At 33.7% G+C, this 23,527-nt stretch overlaps 2 protein-coding genes across 2 annotated transcripts; both read right to left on the reverse strand.

Annotated features, from left to right (window-relative positions):
- Window positions 1-1,145: 1,145 nt before the first annotated feature.
- Window positions 1,146-7,100, reverse strand: LOC111889347 (AUGMIN subunit 6). The gene is made up of 13 exons (XM_023885492.3): window positions 6,801-7,100; window positions 6,644-6,700; window positions 6,464-6,558; window positions 5,646-5,796; window positions 5,436-5,561; window positions 5,183-5,339; window positions 5,051-5,111; window positions 4,723-4,969; window positions 4,438-4,563; window positions 4,187-4,348; window positions 3,867-4,098; window positions 2,565-3,044; window positions 1,146-1,615 (listed from the first exon to the last, which is right to left on the reverse strand). The coding sequence occupies exons 1-13, from the start codon at window positions 7,002-7,004 to the stop codon at window positions 1,572-1,574; spliced, it is 2,142 nt and encodes a 713-aa protein (XP_023741260.1). The 5' UTR covers window positions 7,005-7,100; the 3' UTR covers window positions 1,146-1,571.
- Window positions 7,101-10,943: 3,843 nt separating this feature from the next.
- On the reverse strand, window positions 10,944-19,042 carry LOC128132100 (prohibitin-3, mitochondrial-like). Its single transcript, XM_052768138.1, has 2 exons — window positions 17,434-19,042; window positions 10,944-11,119 (listed from the first exon to the last, which is right to left on the reverse strand). Exon 1 carries the CDS (start codon window positions 18,807-18,809, stop codon window positions 17,967-17,969), a length of 843 nt encoding a protein of 280 aa, XP_052624098.1. The 5' UTR covers window positions 18,810-19,042; the 3' UTR covers window positions 10,944-11,119; window positions 17,434-17,966.
- Between the last annotated feature and the right edge of the window lie 4,485 nt (window positions 19,043-23,527).

The raw sequence follows: 23,527 nt of genomic DNA on the forward strand, positions 1-23,527 counted from the left end.
TATTTGTTCAGCTTACTTAAACAAACGAACATAAACAAGCCTCGTTGGTGTTCGTTTGGTTCGTTTACAACCCTAGACTTTGTACTTTAACCTTCATTCTCCATGTAGTCCTCACTAAATAGTCGTTAGTCTTATGATTCTAACATTATAGGTCTTTTGTTATTTGCTTTTTTACTTAATTTCTAGTTATTTGATATTTTAACACTACAGGTCTTTAGTTATTTGCATTTTTACTTAATTTCTAGTTATTTGATATTTAATTGCTATATATGTTTTTTTTATACTTTTGAGGTGTATATGACAATGAATTGTTAGTATGAATCCTAACTAGCGAATTTGTAACATATTATATGCTTATATAGTTGATTTATATTTTGTATATAATACTTTGTGTATAAATTTTAGTGTCATGAATTTTGACTCTTATGAGTTGGGTTACGAGCCACAATTAAAAATATAGGATTTTAAGTCACAAAAGTAAAAGTTAAAAGTTGACAACTATTCCTATTGGTAACCGGCTTGGTGAGTGGTGACTAAAATAAAAAATAATAAGTAAAATTGGGTCTTTCGGGGGATAAAAAAAGAGACAAGATATAAAGTTGAAGAATGTGATAAAACTCCTAACACACTGACACGTTGGTTTTTTAGTTTTTTGGAGGGGGAAAAAAGGGAAAACAATAGCCAATAACCAATCGGAAGCCACCAATCCACCCTCTCTTGCCTCTCTCCTCTCGTTAGCCGGCTGACGAATGCTTTTAGCGAGCCCCCTTAGCACAAGCGAACCCCTCCCCATAGCCTAAGGCAAAAAAATTAAAATAGAAAAAGTGAAAAGCTGAAAAAATATGCACTTACGCAGATTTATGGAGGACATGTGGAACTTGCTTAACAATTGCATGCCAAAAGACTTTTACCTAAAACTATGGCAAACGCCATCATATTTTTGGAAACAACCCTCTACCATAGATGAAGGTAAATTTTTTTACATTTAACTCCTCCTTACCCACGCACCGGCTTATACAAGTTGGTTAGTATGTTAGTATAGTCCTTAGTTAGAATCTCCATACTTGGGGCTTCTACTCCAAGAGGTAATACCCTGTACATGATCTCAAATTTTCACAATTCAAAGATTTCGTAAAGCACTTCCAAAACCAATGGGTAGGTACAGCTTTTAGGTAAACACGTACAAGCGTCAACCAATTAAAATACAAAAAATGACAAGTGGAAACCAAGCACAAAAGGGCATAACTTCACTCCCACGCACTCTCTAAATCATACAAATCATACATATAATGGGCAAAGGAAAAAATAAAAAAAGAAACAAAGAATGGGAATGAATACCATTTCTCTTGTTTTACAACTTGTAACGTAATAATCATTACCCAAACCCAACAAAAGAATTATACAATCATCTAGCCTGTTGACCACCACCACCAACATCAGCTGCTAACTAGTTTCTGTATCATCATTCATAACACTACATTGCCACTCCTTGTTACCAGATCAGATCCAACCAAGACGGTTGCTTGTCAGGCCTTAACCCCAGCAAGCCAAACATAAAACACCAGCAGCTACTAATGATGCTCCATCAAGGCTGTTTCAGTTTCTGATAGTGGTGCTGTGAATGTGTAACAAAACTTAATATAAGAATAATACTCACTTCATTATTTGGGTAAACTAACTTTTTTGGTCCCCGGATTTTAGAAATTCTCTATAAATTTTGGTCCTTCTTTTGAAGTTTCATAACAAATTTGGTCCATGTGTCGTCTAAGTTAACTTTTTTTTTTTTTTTAAATGACCACCTTGGATCAAAACTTAAAATAAAACCTATTTGTGATATTCTCTAATTTTTCAATTAAGGTTTATAACATTTATAACTTTAAAATATTACGTTGCAGTGAATAGAAGTACTCATTCAAAAACATTGCAGACTTAATATAAAATGTTTGAAACCTTAATTAAAAAAAAGAAAAATAAGGGAGAATTACAAGTAGTATACTGTTTTTCTTTTTTCAGTTTAGATCCAAGGGCCAAATGGTCATTTAAAAAAAAAAAGAGTAAATTACACTAATGGTCCTTATGGTTAGGGTTAATTTGCGCATTTGGTCCCTAACTTATTTTTTTAACTCGGAAGGTCCCTACTGTTTGTTTTTGTCACGCGCTTGGTCCCTACTATTTGTTTTCATTACGCGCTTGGTCCCTATCTTACCTAAAAAGGCTATTATTTAAATAGAGAAAAATGATGGGGTAGGTAAGGTAAGGTGAGGGGATGTGGTTGTGGGCGTATTTATTTAAATAAATTAAAAAATCAAGGAAAAAATAGTCTTTTTAGGTAAGACAGGGACCAAGCGTATAACAAAAACAAACAACAGGGACCTTCCGAGTTAAAAAAATAAGTTAGGGACCAAACGTGTAAATTATCATAAACCATAGGGACCATTCGTGTAATTTACTCAAAAAAAAAACACATTAACTTTAACTTAGACGATAACTGTTATGAAACTTGAAAGTAAGCAACAAAAATAGAAGAATGAGGATGAAAATGTTTATTTAGAAAATATTCATACCAAGTAAATCCTCAAATGAGTCTGCCTCCATGAGAAAAGGGGGTGAGAAGACTTGATCGTGAGTTTCATCAACATCATAGAAAGACAATCGTCCTTCAGATTCTGCATAATTTGAAGCAGCAGCAGACATGAAACCGTTTATGTTTATTGCATCCAAGTCATTAAGTAAATCCAAGTTACTGTGACTGAATGTGTCGTGTGATTCGTTATACTTATTGATTCCATCTGAGGATGAGGAAGTGGTGTTTGCTTCAGATGCAAACAACTGTTTACTTCTAGTTGAAGTGTGTTGTTTCTTTTCTGGACCTGGGCCCACACGAGAAAACCCGGTTCCTGAAAGGGGAACAAAGAAGTGTTCAGAGCCATCATCAGAGACAGAGTGAGTATCCTGTTGTGATTGGGCTGTGTTGCTTGATCGCGTTGCTAAAGCTGCTTCTCTCACGGATTTCTTCATGTTACGAACATAATCATTCTCATTATCTGCAGTTGCACACATGAAAGATTTGGAGTTACAAATTACAGCACTTTCGTTGGAGGATGGAATTCAATCACAAAATAAGCTACTGAAATGAATTTTGCATATAGTTAAAACCCACAACTTATTATTATCTACAAAATAAAAATTAAACATAATATTATTATAAGCTCATTAAAACCCAAATAAAAAACAATGACCAAAATAGGAGGCGCATAATAACTCAAATTAACCACCCATTTCGCAATATGGATTTTGCAAATTGCAAAATTGATTTATGAATGGTCCCCACCACAAAATAACTAAATAAGTAAAAAGTATATATTTCTTTTTGAGAAAAAAATTAATTTCACAAAAAAAGATTTAAATGATTTTTGTGGTGGGAACAATTCATAAAGCAATTTCACAATTTAGCAAAATTCATACTGTGAAATGGGTGGTCATTTTGTGTTATATGTGGAAAAGGTGGTCGTTTTGTTCTATTTTAGCCATTTTTGTGATAACCATTTAATCCAAAAAAAAAAAGTTCTAGTTGTTTTTAGAAAATAATAATTTAATTACCATGAAAATCTTAAAAAAATATTTGTGTCATTAAATATCCGATAAATAAAAATGAGTGATATGTATTTAACTCATTGATGGAATGAGAAAAAAGTACCCCTAAGGAATGAACACTAACAAAATGGAATGAATCAGAATCCTTCAGGAATTCTCTATTCCATTTCATCAAGCAAAACAAACAACTTTTTCCTTTCCAATCGAATGAACAGAACCATTCCATTCCTTATCTGATAGACAAGTAAAAGAGGAAAAGAACCATATATAACCTGTTTGTGGTGTATTTACTTGGCTATTCGATGCAGTTTGTTCGAGAGGCAGGTTTTCAGATACGTTGGTATGAAGTTGAGCCTGTCTTTTATAAAAATTCCCAGTTTTTGCAGTTGAATTTGGTGTCAAACTAAATAGAGGCGGTAGTTTTAGAGCAGATGAAACTTTATTATCAATCTGAACCGTTGATAATCTTGAAGAAATCTCCGTTACATCATCACTGCTACTTTCCTGGACATCAAATGTATGTTTAGGATAACTTGGTATTTTTTTTTTAAATGCGTAAAATATACAACAAAACAAAGAAAAAAAAAGATACCGTTTTCCTTCCGGTGCTTTGTGGTTGAACGGGTGAGGTGGATCTACCATGGTGATTTGTCATTTGAGGAAGGTTGGCTGAGATAGTGTTGACTTCCTCACTAAGCTCTGATATTGAATTTTGTATTGTGGGGGCGACACCTTTCAGTTGATTAACAAGCACCTGCATAAGATAACAAAGGGCAAAACTGTAAATACTATATGGCTCTTGATTATAAGGAAAAGCAGCGAGTATTATTAACATTAACATGCCTGTATGCTAGCTAAATGCTGTCGATGTTCAGCAAGTGTTGTAGCTAAAGATTCAGCATGGCCACTCGTACCACCATCACTTGCACTTCGAAGAAGATCCGGACCTTCACCACCATTCGCCTTTGCCTATCATCAACTCAAATTTTATTCAAATTGCAGGAAATAGCAACATACTTCACTCTTTTTACCAATATAAGCAGTGTACTTTATTTTTTACCCATAAAAACAATTATTATTACAAAAATAAGAAAGGTAGGTACATATGATATTAAAAAAAAAAAATACCAGGTGAAGTGACTGTTTATGTATACGCTGTAAGGCATGAGTCCATCGCCTTAAAACTTCTGCTATATCAACTGTGGGCTGACCTCTTCCACTTCGATCATCCCCAGGTTGAGAAGAACTTATATTTTCTTTCAAATTTTCTCTATTTACTTGTGATCTATCAGCTTGTTCCTTATCTAAATCACCAGAAGAAACTTGGGTACTTTCATCCATGGCTGCAAGAAGAGATGATCCAGAGATACGATATCTGACAAGTAAACATAAAAATATATATATAAACAAATCCAACAAAAAAAGGCACATAAGAAAAGATTTCAGGGTGAACTACCGATGCTCCCTATGTGCTATCAGATCCTCAATGGGGCCTGAAGCAAGAACTTCATGTTGACCTGAAATGCAAGTCAATTTAAAGATTAAATAAAAGTGAAACACATAAAAAGTATGAGATGTTTGAACTTACTTTTACATGATAATAAAGAATCCCACAAGCGAGTAGCTCTTTGAACAAGGTGAGAGTTTTGACTTGAGCTAGATACAAGTTCATCCCAAGGTTCACCTTCCATCTTCACTTTGTTTCTCAGGTCATGTAACTTCTCCAACTCTTGCTGCAAATATGCCTGAGCTTCAAAAGATCCAAAGAAAGTATGATTATGATGCATCTATTACACAAACTGTACATGATCTTTAAAGATTAGTTAAACAGTCGCATTTACCTCTTCAGCACAAAGACCACGATACTCTGCTGTCATTTCATGAGCCAAGTTTGACCACATTGCCTGTCTCTGAACTGCTGTTTCAGCATTTTTCAGAAACCTTCTTCTCTCAAGAGCTATTCTAGCCTGTTCATGAGCCAAGTAGGTAAATTTAGGTGTTTTCAGATAAACTTTATGTATAATAAGATCGAAAATGTAAGTATAATGTACCTTTGTTACGGGAAGAAGAGTGGCTGCATGTGAGAAAGCTACATCGGTTAGTGAAGCGGGTAGTGGATTTGAGACTACATCAGCTGCATATGTACGTCTATGAACTTCTCTCAAAGCATGCAAAGAAAGCTGCCATAACAGTTCCACGAATCTGCAATTATCATTAATCATATCAGATTACTATTTTTGTTTTTCCATGCAGATGAAGTGACATTAACAAATTTGAATTAGCACCCACACAATATGACTTTATAAGGTTTGATTAAGAGAATATTAGAGTGTCTTCCATGCAACTACTTCTGAAGAAACTGAAGATAATATCAGATATACCTTATAAAGAGAGAGGCACTGCTTGTAATGATGTATAGCAGTTAGCTAACAGTTATTTCTAGTGCAAGATTATCATTTATTTCCACCCCCACAGAACATACGATTACAATTCTCTGCTCTTTATTTTGTCCACTCTAAATATCTCTGTATGAATTACAGAAAGGAAGGCTAGGCACACGATTACAACAACCAAGCACAGCAAGATATTGCTGGATATGGTATTCATTCAAACTTTTTGGGTTAAGGGACTAATGCCAATAGCTTAATCCAACATCACACTTTTGCCACAAGTGCTCACAAGTCACAACATATATAGCATAATCTGTCTTATCTAACCCTGCCCCTCAATTTCTTCAATAAGCTTTGTGGAGAATAGCACATAATCAAAGGGTTAATATCATGTCTTATGTATTGAGCACAATTAAATCGTAGTGAAATTATAATTACATCCATAGAGAGACAGAAGGGAAATTTTGTAGCCAACCGACCTTGGTCCGCAACATGTAGCCAGCGATGAAACCCTCGAATTACTTCTCGGAAGCGCCCCTTGTGATTCAAGCTCACTTATGATGCTTTGTACGACCTAATAACAAACAAAACCCCCCCCAAAATGTAACATCAAACCTACTATTAAATTGCTTGAATCGTAAAATTGAAAAGAAAATTACCTTCCGAAAATCGCGAGATTGAGTAGAATCAAAAATCGGCCACACTCTATCAAAATCCTGAAAGATCGATCTCAATGTCAGATCAACCAAAAGCTACAGATCGTAATTGTAGATGAAATGTAATTAGAAACCAAACGAGAAACGTTTGTTAGCGTACTTTTGGACCTCTGAGAGAGGACAATATGAAGTATAGAAGCTGTTCACCCAATTTAGGGTTGGAGTGTCGAAATAACCCCACCCGAGGAGTACCGTTATTTGCTCCGACTCCGATGATCGACGGATCAAGCCCTAACAACAAACAGTTGGTATACATCGCACTTTCTAGCTCCGTCTCTCTTTCCTTTTCTCGGTCCATCGTCATCAACCATGCGCTTTCTCTCTCTGTACATATAATCTCCCTCTCTCTCTACATCTACAGCTTTGTTCTCATCTCTCTCTCTCTCTAGATTTGATTTTTGCTTAAGAAGATTTAGTTATATATTTTTTCAAACCAGGTCCTTGATAAATAAAAAATGTTACAGATTTCTCCCTCGTTTTTGGGTGCTTTTGAATTTTGAAATGTTTGTGGTGGGACCAGGTTGTTACATAAGGTTGTCACGTTTGTTTGTGCCGGACGGGAGAATTTCAAATAAGCCTCCTCCGTTCTAACGTGCGCTGCGGGTGCACTTTAAAGAGATTATTGCCGGCCAAGGTCAACTTCGATTTTTTAAACGGTCCTTTGGACGAGGTTTTGGGCCTTTTGGGCCGATACTGCCATGGCTAAAAACCTAAAATGTCTATCCATCAAATTAGAGACTTTTATATCGGGCTCTCTACCAGGTAGAGGTGGCAATGGGTCGATTTGGGTTGGGTTCGGGTTCAATCCATTTATTAATTGGGTTGAAAATTTCAACCCAACCCAACCAGTTTATTTAAATGGGTTGATATTTCCAACCCAACCCAACCTTTCAGATAAATGGGTTGTCACCGGGTTGACCCGTTTATGTAATTCCCAAACCAACCAATTAAATAAATTGGTTAAATTTGGTTTGACCCATTTAAAATAAAAAGAATAAATAATTTAACTAAAGATTACACCACTTAAATTAGTTATAGACTTAAATAAAATTTCAATGTATGACAAAAGCACAATCACAATTCACATATATAAAGAAATTATTCAAATAACATTAAAGATATGTAATTTCTAAAAGATTTTTAGAGTGGTTAGTGTTGTCGGTGTTAAGCAAAAAGGTAGAAATTAGGATTTTATTTTTTTAAAACATAAATAATAATACAAACATTGTAATTTATAAACTAATACATAGATTAATACATGATAATATTTTAATAATTATTATATTTAATATAAATTAAAGTTAAATGGGTTGGTGGGTTGAAAACGGGTTGATAGTTTTTACCCGACCCAACCTATTTAATTAAATGGGTTAGACGGGTTGATCCATTTAACATAAATGGGTTGAAAATCTCAACCCAACCTGCTAATTTTGGGTTGGGTTCGGGTTGGGTTAGTGAGTTGGGTCAGTTTTTGTCAGCTCTACTCTCAGGTTTGTCTTTAAAACGGTCCGTTTTTTTTTCCCTGTGAAGGTCTTGTAAAAGGCAAGTTACGGATCGGTTTTTGGTTTTTTCTTCAGCTGAACTTGATCTTTGAAGGTTCGGACTCACAGTTTTTCCGTGTTCTTTTTTGTTTCGTTTTTCAAATTTTCCATTAGCAAATATGTGATTAACATCAAAATAATATATTAAGATTTATTAAAAATGATACATTTAAGTTTAATAAAATAAAAATAAATGAAAGTAGTTAGATAATGTGTGATTAAAATTTTTGTAATTAACATAAAAATAAAAATGATATATTTATAAACTTTGTTGGGGTCGGTCTCGAAACAGTCCCGGACGGTTTTGGGTCAGTTCGATGTTGGTCTTTTTCAGAATTAGTCTTTTTTCGGTCCAATCTCATTTTAGACCGGTTCGATCTTGTTTTTTTTTTTTTCGTGTCCGACCCGAGACGGTCTTTTTGTGCATGTCTACATCAGATGTGTACAAATATCATATCCAACCTGGAAATTAAAAATTTTGTTTTTTCAAATTTTTTTATTTTTTATACTGAAAAATTTGTTCTTTAATTATTCGGGTTTGGAGTAGGGAAAACCGGATCTATTATGTGCGAATTTGAATAACGGTACAAACATATTTTTTTAATGGGATATTTGTATATCCGGTTTTTTTAAATCTAAGTTAATTATGATCAAAGTTATACTTTTGTTGTAATTAATTTTAAATAAAAAATAAAACGGTAGAGAAAAAAAATACAATAACATAGACACATAAATTGAAAATACTTTATTTTTAGTTTGCAAAGACGGCAGCTTCCCACCAGAGTTTATTTATTCCAAACATTTTTGGGTGATGTCCTCCTCAATTTCACTACCATCTACTTTTGTATCCCGAGTGTAATTGCTTCTTTAGGTATGAATTCTTCAACATATAAATTATGTATCCTTTCAACATTGTTCAAATAATCCTTAAACAAACGTATGCCTTCATTGATTCAACAATAGCCATGACCTTCATTTCGATATGACCTTACCACGAAAAATAATATGGATTCCAAAGTTGTCGTAGAAGTTTAAATTGTTGGTAAAACAAAGACATAGCAGTTAGAATCGAAAATTATGGTTCATTTTCTTTCAATCAGGCCAAAATATCTAGGTTTGTTGTCATTGTATATGGACTGTATGTGTGTATCGGTATTCTGGGAGTAACTCACTAAGCCTTCGAGCTTACATTTATAAGTTTTGTTTCAGGTACTTCTGAGGATCGCGGGAAGGCAAAGACGTGATGTACACATCCTCACATTTTACGACTTGGGATTTTTGGGAACTCTGATATGAAAAGATTTTGAAAACACTTTGTAATTCATGGTTTTTGGATGTTTAAAAAGTTTTAAATTGGCATAAATCATGGTTGTTACAGAATTCCTCGTATAGATCCTAGTTCTCTTGGTTAATAACAACAAATTCATCATACCAACTTAGAACCTTTCCATCCAAGGATAAGTTTTCCACAAGTTTGACTCTAAACAATTCATGCACATGATCCCTACAACAAGAGCCCATGTACCAGGAGAAGAATAATTTTCAAAAAATTACAAGGCAACCTTAGAATTAAGCAAGCTCTGATTCCGACACATACATAGGTCCAAAGGGTTGAGTAGCATGTAGGCATGGCAATGGGGTTGGGTTCGGGTTGACAGGTCAAAATACATTCATCCAACCCAACCTAAATAATATATGGGTTGGCAGGTTGAAAACATCAACCCAATCCAACCCACATAATTTGTTTAAGTATATCGGTTTGCGGATTCGCAGGTCGATTTCTGGTCAAAGAGTCGATGGGTTATTTTTGGGTAACTTTTCACATGTTAAATTTATACGAATTATACGTGTCTGTAAATTAATTAATAATTACCATTTTACATTGATTAGAATGAAATGAACAACCAAATATCACTCTAACATAATAACTTAATAAGCAACATATTTGAAAAAAAAAAATTCTAACGTCATATATCGACTAGATTCTATTAATTCATAAATATAATTTATTTTTTAAAATAATATATATAGTCGGGTTGGTGGGTTGACCCGCAAACCCAAACATCTAATCCAACCCATAAAATAAATAGATTAGCAGGTCAGAAATCTTAACCCAGACTTGTTTATTTTCTTGTCGGGTTACTAGTTGGGTCGACAATTGTAACCTCTAGTAGCATGGTCATTAGGGACAAGCTCGACGGGTGTAACATGGACTCGACACAAGCTCGGTAGGTGTGAAATGGACTCAGCAAAAACCGGCTTTGAACTCGCCGCTTGGAACCCTATACTTGGTAACGACTTTCCGATGAGAGAGAATATTCCATATTTCAAAAATTCAACAAATATACCTTTTATTTTCAAAAATTTACTCATTTTTTCTTTCATTAAAATCTTATTTTACCCCCTTTTCAACCATTATAAATCCCAACAACTATTTAATTTTTTAACACACAACCTCCTTCAAAATTTTAACCATTTTTTGGAATCATTCACGAGTGGTTCTAAAAGAACCAAAACATTCAAAACCACTCAAAGCAAATCGTCATATGCACATGTTAGGGTGGACCTCAACAAAAAATGGTCTATTGAGGTTCCAAGACCTAGTCTTCTCATGGGAAAAGACCAAGCAAAACGAAAGGGAAAAAAGGTTGCAAATAGTTCGAGTGACTGTAACGTCCCAAAAATTCGTACCAAAATTTCTTCTTTAAAATCATTACCAAAGCCATATTCATAAAAACATATCATAAGTCATAACATAAATTCAGAGTATCATTTCCAAAACATATTTTCATTATCAGAGTAAAACATCCCAGACTGACTAATCAATGGTGTGTGTCATGCGATCACCTCGAGCTCTTCCCTCCGCTACCGGAAGTACCTGAAACCAAACTGAAAACCGTAAGCACGAGGCTTAGTGAGTTCCCCCAACCTACCACATACCCTGCATAAACACATACTACACATACTGGGCCACGCCCGCTATTCCGGGCCTCGCACGCTACTTCGGGCCCCACCCACTACAACGGCCCCACCACTCCAGGCCCCGCTTGGCTTTGAGCCCCGCTCGGATACAGATCTGTTTCTTTTAGGCCCCGTCTGTCTCTAGGCCCCGCCCACTAACCACATAATACAAAATAGCATATAACACATAACTAAACATACCCTATTATATTCCTGTCCTAAGGCCTCGCTTGTCTTGGGCCTCGCCCCTATCCTGTTACTAGCGAGTCATGGAACCTCGTCCAAGCTCCTACTGTAAATGAGATACGGGCCCCCGCCCACACGTACTCCATACCTATCTTGGGCCTTGCCCCTGCTCTGCTACTAATGAGATATGGAACGCCGTCCATACTCTGCTATTGGTGAGATACGGGACCTTGCCCACACTCACCTCCCTACCAGGCACATACATGCATCACACAGACAACAAGTATACTCTATCATGCAAACCATTCCTTGGGCACCCGCCCGACATTGGACCTTGGTCCTGAATATCATACAAGCAAACAGTGCCTAGGGCTAACCCTCGGGTCTTCCTACTCATGACTACATGGGTCGGCATTGTGGTCGTATACCCATTCACACAAAGGGAAACTCACCTGCATTGCTGAACTTTTGTTGATAACCCTCTGACTGCTGACCAACAATTCTCTGAACCGCTGCTCCACTAGCTCCCCGAGCTACCAATATCAATATACATAACACTTAGATCCAAACAGAACTCTAGAAGCCAACTAAGTCCACTATTGTCAAAGTCAAAGTCCTGGTCAAAGTCAAACTTCTTGACTGACTCCACTCGCCGAGTCAACCCGTTGACTCGCCGAGTCCTTATGCTCTGAAACTCTCACAATACACCTCAACTCGCCGAGTCACCCCGCTGACTCGTCGAGTTCAACGATCTCTGAGTCCCATCCTGTCCAACTCACTGAGTCACCACTCAACTCGCCGATCTAAGTCTTAACCAGAAAAGGTTGAGGTTCTGCGATCCAACTCGTCGAGTCCAAGAACAGACTCGCCGAGTCCATGACAATATTCAACAGACTCGCCAAGTTGCTCTTCCAACTCGTCGAGTTCCTTCCTATCTTCATCCAACTCGCCGAGTCCACCCATGTGACTCGCCGAGTAGCTTCAGTTCTTAATCCATACCGTGGCTTTTCGAGCCATACAGGGGCTTCATCTTGTAGATCCACTCTTCCAAAGTCTATTCCTCATGTAAAGTTGCAAACTTTACGTGAAACCTAGGAGCTATAGGCTTAAAACACTCTAGGGCTAGGGTTTGGGGGAAACATGCTTTACCAACACACCAAAAACTGATACTTTATGGGTCTCTGGGCCAAGACACACCTAGATCTAAAGTAGCAACCTCGGATCTGGACTTCTAACTCGAAAAGGTTCCTTATCATACCAAAATGGCCCCAAAACATCATCCATGAGAAGATCTAGAAGCAACAAAGGCAAGGTGACAGATTGTTAACTTCAAACTGATGCTCACAACAAAAGGGTTGGATCCTCCAGCTCCTTAGTGGTCAAATCCTCTAAATCTTCCTCTTGCAAAAGCCCCAAACTCACTTTCTTCCTTCTCTCACTCAACTTAGGGTTTGGAATCGTGTATAGAAGCTTCTGGCCGACAAGGGGGACTAAGGAGAGGACATATGGTCCTTTAAATAAGGTGCAAACCCTCGGATTAGGGCTTTCCTCGATCAGACCAGAGTCGCCGAGTCCACTTGCCGACTCATCGAGTCGGTCACTTATTCCATAACCCGGATCCCGCTCCGACTCGTCGAGTTCACCTATGGACTCGACAAGTTGACCTCTTGACTTAGGGTTTTCCTTTCTTTCTTAGTCTTTCTGATTCTGGGTGTTACAATGACAAAGGTAGAATAGCGATCCAGATTGACAACTTGAAAACTAATTTGGAGCAATACTTGAGCATTGCAAATGCTGACATTCACAAGATCTCAAGAAGAAAAACCAAGATGTTAATATTCTTCTTTTGTATTTTTAAATTTCGTTACTTTAATTAGTAAAACTTAGATCTTATGGTACATGTACACTTAGGTAAATCTTTGATTGTTTCCGCTACCATTAGAAAGTATAGATACTAATAAAACCCAACAGTTCCAACCTTGTTTGAAAACCGGAAATGTGCATCACAATGAATTACTTTATATTACATTATAATTTGTAATAGGCCAAAAAGATTAAATTCACAAGTAATCGCAATGAATTGGAGTAGCTCTATCAGCGATTGCATCATTTGCTCTATTTTAGTTATTCAATGATAAATTTCACAAAATAAAAGGCTTATTGTTGGGGATAAAGATAAGGATTTGAAATGGAAGATAAGATACACACAAAATTGACTTTTTTATTGATATGATCAATACGTGCAACAACCACATATTAATACATATGACTAATATATATACAGGAGAAACAAACGGTTGGGTATAACCAACACAACTTTTCATGAACCATCACAATGGTTCATTCACTTAATTGACATATTTATCAGGAAATTAAGTAACTAAAGATCTAGGTTATCACTTTCTAACACACCCCCTTAACCTAGATTATCTACATAAGCATTCAACACCTTGAAGCATTTGAACTTCAAGCATCATCCGTCATTCAACATCAAAATTTTGAACTTCCCCATGGAAATTATCATCCACGGGCACACATACTTTCTTGCTTTCTTTCACAAGATCGTCACATACACCATCTTTGCACTATGCATCATCAACCAAAATCTCAAGTTCTTCAATAGCCATGAACATTTTGTCATCTTCCTTGACTTCATTCCCACATATGAAATTGACATCCTCATTCTCATCCTCCATTCGTTTCTTGCAGTATTTCATTGTATTTAAAAATTTATGACAATAGAAACATTGAGTTTCTACTAAAGATTTTGCATGCTCCTTACCTTTTGCCTTTGTAGAGACTTGTGAGTGAAAAGCTTGTTCTGCAGGCCTGTCATCAAAGTTTTGCATGCAAAATTCATGGGATTGAAGTATCCCCAAGAGATTTTCCAATGATAAAGCAGATAAATCCATTGATGCGTCTACTGCTACAACCACATATTCAAATTTGCGGGTGAGGCTCCGTAGTATCTTCTAAACAATCCTCTTCTCTTCAATATCTTCCTCATTCAATCTCATTTGATTCATCAAGGCGATCACCCAATTGTAAAACTCTTCTATGATTTTTGATTCTTTCATTCTTTACCCATCAAACTCACACCACAAGGTTTGCAAACAGACTACTTTGACCCTATCTTGTCCCCTATATGTGTTATGCAATGCATCCCAGGCTTCCTTAGAATATTTTGACCCTGATATCCTTTCAAAGATAGGATCATCAACTGACTGGTAAATCATAAATAACGCATTCTTGCCCTTCTTTTCTAATTCCTTTAAATCGTTTTCTTGCTGTGCAGTAGGAGTCTTTGGTTGAGAGATGCCTTTATCCACAATACTCCATAGATCCAAGGATTCATACAGAACCTTCATCCAGATACTCCAGTGATGATAATTTTTACCACTCAATCGTGGTAATTGGGTTTGATGAAGACTATTGTTTGTAGCCATCTTTAAGGAAAGAAACGAGATATCTTTGATTTAGAATTGTCGGTTCTGATACCACTTTGTTGGGGATAAAGATAAGGAATTGAAATGGAAGATAAGATACACACCAAATTGACTTTTTTATTGATATGATCAATACGTACAACAACCACATATTAATACATATGACTAATATATATATATATATATATATATATATATATATATATATATATATATATATATATATATATATGATAAACTAACGGTTGGGTATAACCGACACAACTTTTCATGAACCATTACAATGGTTCATTCACTTAACTCATATTTATCACGAAATTTGATAACTAAAGATCTAGGTTAACACTTTCTAACACTTATGAGGTTTTTTTGGGATAATGACTTGAAAGGGTAACGAACTTTCGATTTTTATCACATTTAGTCACTAAACTTTTTTTCGTTATCTATTTGCCATTGAACTATTGAAATTGTTCATATTTTACCCTTATGACCGGCTGTTGCCGGTCATAAGGGTAAAATGTGAACAGTTTCAATAGTTCAATGGCAAATACATAACGAAAAAAAGTTTAGTGACTAAATATAAACAAAATCGAAAGTTCGTTTCCCTCTAAAAAGTTCAATGACTAAATGTGAACAAACTTTCTCTTGTATTATGTTTTAGCAAATTATTTGTTTTTGTTAAATTGTAGCAACATTTATTGATGAAGAAATCTATGAAATAAAAAAAAAAAAAAAAAAAAAAACAGAACCCTGAAAATATATTTAAAAAAAACAAAAAACCAAAACCGAAATAAAAAACCAATGGTTTGACATTTTCCAAAATAAAAAATCAAAATTTCCAATCTGTTTGGTTTTACAAAAAAATGAATCATTCTCACTGATGTGAATTATGACCATTAGTTTGACATGCGGAATTTGTGACATCCTATGAATATGTAGTTACAACATCGTCTGAACTCGTAATTCATAGTAAGGGGTTAGAGTATCATCACATGAATACGTAGTTACAACATCGCCTGAACTCGTAATTCATCACCTACAGGTTATGGGCCTGCTGGTGTTTCCACTGAGTTGTCTAGAATAGTCCGTGGTCGCCATCTATACTCTGATAGATGACTACATCGCCACATTGTCGGTTAAGGTTATGGTATCTCCTTTCATCCTACATCACATATTCATCATCATCGATTTACCTAATTATCATCACTTTTCTATCATCACCTATCTCTCATCATTTTATTTCATCACACACCAACTATTTCATCTACCCATGTTTCATCCGCAACATATTTGTAGATATAAAATAAATATACCGTTTAAATCTTTTAAAACATGTATAAAATCGTTCATCCAACATAGACAACAAGTATTCAAATAATATGCATACATAGCATGTAATTTATATAAAATACTTCATATTTATGTGTAAGATGAAAATAACTATATATATCATAAAAATCCCATAAATGCTTCCTAACTTCGAACCCCAAGGTTTACTCTACTAAAGCTTCATATTCTCGGCTCTCTGGACCTAGAAGGGTCCAGATATATCACACCAAAAAGCTCGAGATAGCTCTTCCTTTCACTCTACACACTCAAGCTCGCTAGGGCTCTCACTTATGGGAAAGGTAGTCGCAATTGAAGGTCATAAGTGCCTTTAAATATGGCTCGGGCCCAAAGATTTAGGGTTTCTGCCAACAATGCGGACTCGTCGAGTCCATTCATTAATCCGAGTCATCAGTCGCGACCTTAATCGACGAGTTGAGGCGTCAACTCGTCGAGTCTCTCTTCTTAACTCAAAAGAAAAATACTTAAATTATGATACCTGGAAATCCGGATGTTACATTTTGTTTTTTTATTTCATAGATTTCTTCATCAACAAATGTTGCTACAATTAAACAAAAATAAATAATTTGCTAAAACATAATATAATAGGAAGTTTGTTCACATTTAGTCATTGAACTTTTTAGAGGGAAACGAACTTTCGATTTTGTTCACATTTAGTCACTAAACTTTTTTTCATTATCTATTTGCCACTAAACTATTGAAACTATTCACATTTTACCTTTATGACCGGTAACAGCCGGTCATAAGGGTAAAATATGAACAGTTTCAATAGTTTAATGGCAAATAGATAACGAAAAAAAGTTTAGTGACTAAATGTGACAAAAGTCAAAAGTTCGTTACCCTTTCAAGTCATTATCCCTTTTTTTTAAGTTGCTTATTAACCTCTTATGTTTGTGGACACATTTGAGGAAAAAAAAGACAATTCATTTATCAAAAGACAAAGAACATAAAATGGTTTTTTTGTCTATTTTTTCCATAAGACAAAAAAAAATAATTTTTAATTTTATAAGACGTTTTTTAAGTTTTAACCTTAATGTGATATTTTTTTTCCCACAATTTTCAGCGGCAATGTTGCCGCCACAAACTCCGCCATTTATGTAGCCGAAGGCTTTAAAAAATAATCATTTTTTATGAAGACCGAAGACATGAAAAGACTTTTGGTCCAATCTTATTCTGTATATATATATATATATATATATATATATATATATATATATATATATAAAGAGAGAGAGAGATTGAGAGATTTTACCTCATAAAAAAACATGACATGCATCGACTAGATCTAAAGTGTGCCGCAAGTGATAGGCCAATCCATGTAGGCAGAAAACTCACTAAGCCTTGAAACAAAACAAGTCCTTTGAGCAGCATTCAGCACACAATAAACGCAAGCCATGAACATTCAACATAATTTCAACCGAAGAATCAGGAACTACATGAGCACTGAGCTATCTATAACAATAGATCACAAATGTTATACCAACAAAATCGTGAAAACATCCCCAGCCAACACGGAAATTACGAGAGCATATGTCATATAATTAATATAACTAACAAATAACAGTGAAAATACATTCATACTAACAGTAAAGCTTGGATTTGCAGGAGCTGCATGGGTCATTAATTTACGTAGAGATTTTTATTCGAACTTCTTATGAAAAAAGAACTCAAAAGAAAAACTTCAATTGGATGCACCTACAAGCTCTAAAAGTAGTCTGATAATAGTGATTGTAGCAAATCTTAGAAGCAAATTAAACAAAACTAATGGTATAATAAATTACTTATTCAACGAGAAGGATTAAGCCCTAGAAGCATTTGGCTGCCACTGTTTGGAAGGTACATGATACTGTTGCTCCTGGCTAATGTTGAAGAAATCTCCCTTGATGCCTCGATTCTCCTAAGCTCGATCAATCCCATACCAGCAGCAGCTGTAGCATCAGAAATCAGCTTGGCTGATTCACTCTCTCCTTCCGCCCTGATAATGGCAGCCCTCCGCTCCTGCTCCGCCTTAGCGACAACAAACTTTGATCTTTCAGCCTCTTGCTGCGCCACTTGCTTCTGCTCCACGGCCTTGGAGAACTCAGCGCCATACGATAAGTGAGTAATCGCAACGTCATCAAGTACGATGTTAAAATCCTTAGCTCTGCGGATTAAAGTATCACGAACCAAAGCCGAAACGCGCGGACGTTCGGTGAGAAGCTGATCGGCGTTAAATTGAGCAACAACAGCCTTCAAAACTTCGTTTCCGGTCGACGGAAGAACCTTCTCGTCGTATTCAAGACCTAATGTCTTAAAAATAGCGGGCAATCGGTTTACGTCGGGGCGAGATAGCACCCGAAGAGTTAGGTTAACCATCTGTAGATCCTTGGTCCCAGAGATCGAAGAGAAAGTGTGGGGCCTCGTACGAATATCAAATATGTAGGGTGTTTGGAGCCATGGAATGAGGAAATGAGTGCCTTCACCGGCGGTGTCGTCAATGACTCCACGAAAACGATCGAAAAGTACGGCACGTTGGCCTCCGTCGACGGTATATAGGGATGAATTCACAACCGTGACGGCAGTGCCGAGGCCAAAGGTCGCACGTACTATATTAGTGAGGAAGGAGAATGCAGCTTGATTGCTCCCCATCTTGACTGAGCAAAAGAGAAAAACTAACGTAGTAACGATGACGAGGGGAGAGGGTTTTAGTTGTGTGCTTGGGTTGCTGTGGGCGCTTCTTATTTATATATATGGGTTAAATAAAGTACATTTCATAGTGGCCCATTTCATTTGTATAAGTCCAAGACCATGGAGGCAAAGGGCAAAGAGGCCGTTTTATCAAGAAAACTAGATAATGTTTGACCCTTAATGTATTACATGGGTTTATTTAAAAAAAAATTAAATATAAAATTTTAACAATTTGAAAACTTTAAATTTATAAGAAAAATAAGAAATTTTTTGAATTATTAAAATTAATGAGACTTTAATGCATTAGATACATTACATATATAAACCATTTTCTAATAAATACCTTACATATATATTACCTTATATATTAAATGTGGATTTTAATTTAATAAAATCAAAAATACAATAAAATGACAAGTGGAAAATAGAAAATTTTAAAATTTCTAGAAAATGTCATGTGTCCAAATGAATGAGAATAGGACATGTGGCAAAGTCATTTTCATTTATTAGGATATATATATATATATATATATATATATATATATATATATATATAGAGAGAGAGAGAGAGAGAGAGAGCTAGGTTCAAATGTTTTTGATAACTATTGTGTGACTGAATGCACCAATAGGAATTGAGGAAATAATAAATCATTAAATAAATAATTTAAGGGTATTATAGTAATCTATGCATATTTAATTATGGTAATTCTTTAATTTCCTAAACCCTATTCTTTTCCCATCTTTATCTTCAAACGATCGGTTTCAAAAATCTGTACCCTCACCTCAACAGGCAACTTCACTGCCGCTCCTTTGCCAGCCGACCATCACCTTCTTCCTCCCTCTCCATCGTCGGCTTCGTATTCCATCACTGAAATAGGTTTATAGCTTCCGTCGTACACCAACATCCTAGTCCTGGTATGTTCTTGAACTCAATTTCTATTTTTTAAACCTAATTTCTTATTTTACAATCAAAATTCTTTTAAGAATGTTGACGTTACCAAGTTTTTTCCTACCAGAATCCACCATTGCAGGCAACAAATCGAAAGAAAAAGAAACATCGAAAGAGATATTACTACAGGTAATCGCCTCCTTTTCAGTTTGTATTCTTCAACTTTTATCCCCATAATTTTCGCACATAGTAAGCTTTAAAGACTCTTGATATCTTAAAATGAAATTAAAATTGATCTTGTTGAATCAAGAGTAATCACAATGATTCAATCAATAGGTAAAGGCTCCTTCTTTTCTTTTTGTTCTTGTTTGATTTGGCAGAATTACATAGGTGTTCGTTTGATTAAGAATCTATGGATGTTTGTAGAAATACCTCAAAGAGAATTTGGCAGCTTTGTTGTAAAAATGGTCTGAAAGAAATTTTGATTTCTATGTTGCACGCCAGGTGTTTGTAGAAATGCCTCAAAGAGTATTTCTTTTATTTTCTTCATTAAACCTTTTGATATGGTTTTTTGTTGTTTTATTAACTCCTTATTTGTTAATTACCTGAGTAACATCAATCTTTGCTATTGGTATTTGATTTTTTTAATCAAGTTAAGGTGAAGATTTGATTAAGGGTTTATAAGAGATTTTCACAAATTTGAGACATTTTAGAAATTGATCTAAACCCACACATATATGTATGTATTTCAATTTCAAGTTTTTCATCCATGTTGTTTCATTTTTTAAATCATAGTTGTATGAACTTCTTTTAATTTATTGGATTGCTGGAAAGAGAAAGGAATAAACAAATGTAGAGATACATTCTGAAAGATACATGGATTCATGTCATTGGTTTACATCAAGGTGAACTTATGATAATTCCACTTATGTTCATGTTGATTATAGGTATCCTATTAAATTACTTTTATTCCTGTTTAGAATATTTAAAACCATTATGCAAGAATAGTTTATTCTGTAAGAATATCTTTGTTGTATTCTGAAAGAATTTCAATTAATTATTTGTATGTTTAAGGTGCAGTTGCTAGGATGAAGCAGAAATGATGAGGAAACTTATGAAAAAAAGATATATGATACTTCATTCTCAAAGAATGAAGAAAAACAACAATATTCTTTCAGAATTTCAAGATTCAACATCCAAAAACAACAATATTCTTTCAGAATTCAAGAATTCAAGAAAAAAACACGGCACACGATAGTATTCTAGCGGAATGTTGTTATTTTTTTTTAAGAATGTTATTCATTTTTGTTTATATTTTTTTTAGAATTTTTATAACTATATTAAAATGTATAAGACTTTTAGTCTGTAAGAATATGTATGAATTTGTATTTAAGTTCGGATGTATAAGAATATATTAGAATGTTTGTTATTTGACCATCTTATTCATGAATTTTGTTTTTCTTCAGTAATATTCTGTTAGAATAAAATGCTGAAATAGTATTATTCTAACAAAAAAAATATTCTGATAGAATAAAATCGGTAAAATTTCAAATTAAATTAATTAAAAAATTCAGATTTTATAAATTAGGATAATTAATCATCCCTAAAATTCCAAAAATTTCCTTTTATAAATGTAGTTAATTGTCCAAAATACCCTTTTGATAAAAATTGTGTGATTATATGATACATGCTACCCTATTGTAATATCATAGACCCTCAGATCATGATTGTTGATTCTATTCATCCGATGGTCCAGATCTGTGCATTCTGGCACACAATAGTTACTGGAAACAATATAACCTAACCCTATATATATATATATATATATATATATATATATATATATATATATATATATAGGTTCAGGTTCATTTGAAACCATTCTAATTTTGTGAGGCCGTGAGACCAAATCTAAAAATAATTTTAAAATGCAAAATAAATGGAAAAATCCAAAAATTCTTTTTTAAATATTATTTTTGAAACTTGAATTAACTAAAAAAAATTCCGTTTTTTTTTTTGAAAAATACATGAAATATTATAATAATATATTACACTGACATATTCTAAAAAATAATTTTAAAATGCAGAATAAATGAAAAATCTAAAAATTCTTTTTTTAAATATTATTTTCGGAACTTGAATTAACTAAAAAAATAAAAATAAATTCCATTTTTTTTGAAAACTACGTGAAATATTCTAATAGAATATTACACTGACATATTCTAAAAAATAATTTTAAAATGCAGAATAAATGGAAAAATCTAAAAATTCTTTTTTTAAATATTATTTTCGGAACTTGAATTAACTAAAAAAAAGTAAAAATAAATAAAAATAAATAAAAATAAATTCCATTTTTTTTTGAAAAATACGTGAAATATTTAATAGAATATTACACTGACATATTCTAAAAAATAATTTTAAAATGCAAAATAAATGGAAAAATCTAAAAATTCTTTTTTTAAATATTATTTTCGGAACTTGAATTAACTAAAAAAAAGTAAAAAAAAATAAAAAAAAATAAAAATAAATTCCATTTTTTTTGAAAAATACGTGAAATATTTAATAGAATATTACACTGACATATTCTAAAAAATAATTTTAAAATGAAAAATAAATGGTAAAATCCAAAAATTCTTTTTTTAAAATATTATTTTCGGAACTTGAATTAACTAAAAAAAATTAATAAATAAATAAATAATAAATAAAAAAAATAAAAAAAATGTGTCTCACGGTCTCACAAAATATAGGTGGTCTCAAATGAACCTAACCCTATATATATATATATATATATATATATATATATATATATATATATATATATATATATATATATATATATATATGGTTAGGTTATTTTTTTTTCATTATATATTGTGTGCATGTATGATTGATTCTGGACCAATATATATATATATATATATATATATATATATATATATATATATACACACACACACACACACACACACACACTAGCCGTTTACCCGCGCGAAGCGACGGATGATTAAAATTTTCTTTTAAAAATTAAATGGTGATTAGTTTCAATTCAATGATTTGTTTTTCTTTTACGAACAATGTATTCTTTTTATTGTATTCATCGTTTTTTGTGTATGGGAATGAGATATGTGTTTTCATATGTTGGATCCATTGTGTAAAAATATATCATTTATGTTTCATGATAACATATTCGATTCCAAGCATTAACAAATATTTTCTTTGAGAGTATATATTTTGTGTTTCACATTTATGAGTTACGGTTATGGACCTAGAGTTTAAGGTTTGGTGTTTAGTAAAAATAAGTTATCTAATCCAATATAAGTTAGCTTTGTAACAAAATAAACATAAAATTATGTCAAATATTGCTCATTTTTAATATTTTAATATTGTTTCATCTAATTTAAAAATGGTGTTAGCTTTTAACTTTGAATATTAAGTCGTATTGTTTTTTTAAATTTTAATGTCGTCTTTTTAAATTAAAAAACATACGTTTTATTTATTTTAGCAAGCAGTCCTCTTTCGATAAATGATTATGTTTTAGAAACATGTTAATTACAGAATATGTTGTGTATCAGCAAATAGTTTATTGAGAGTATAGATTTTATGTTTCGCATTTATGAGTTACGGTTATGGAGTTAGAGTTTAAGGTTTGGTGTTTAGTAAAAACTAAATTATGACCCGCGTTAAACGCGGGAAACGCATAAATAAAATATAAATGTATATAGATATTGCAGAATAATTATAAAAAAATAAGGGTTATTGATATTATTGAAATGTGTATAAAATACACTAA

The sequence above is a fragment of the Lactuca sativa genome, chromosome 2 (assembly GCF_002870075.4).
Source record: "Lactuca sativa cultivar Salinas chromosome 2, Lsat_Salinas_v11, whole genome shotgun sequence".
NCBI classification, from domain to species: domain Eukaryota; kingdom Viridiplantae; phylum Streptophyta; class Magnoliopsida; order Asterales; family Asteraceae; genus Lactuca; species Lactuca sativa.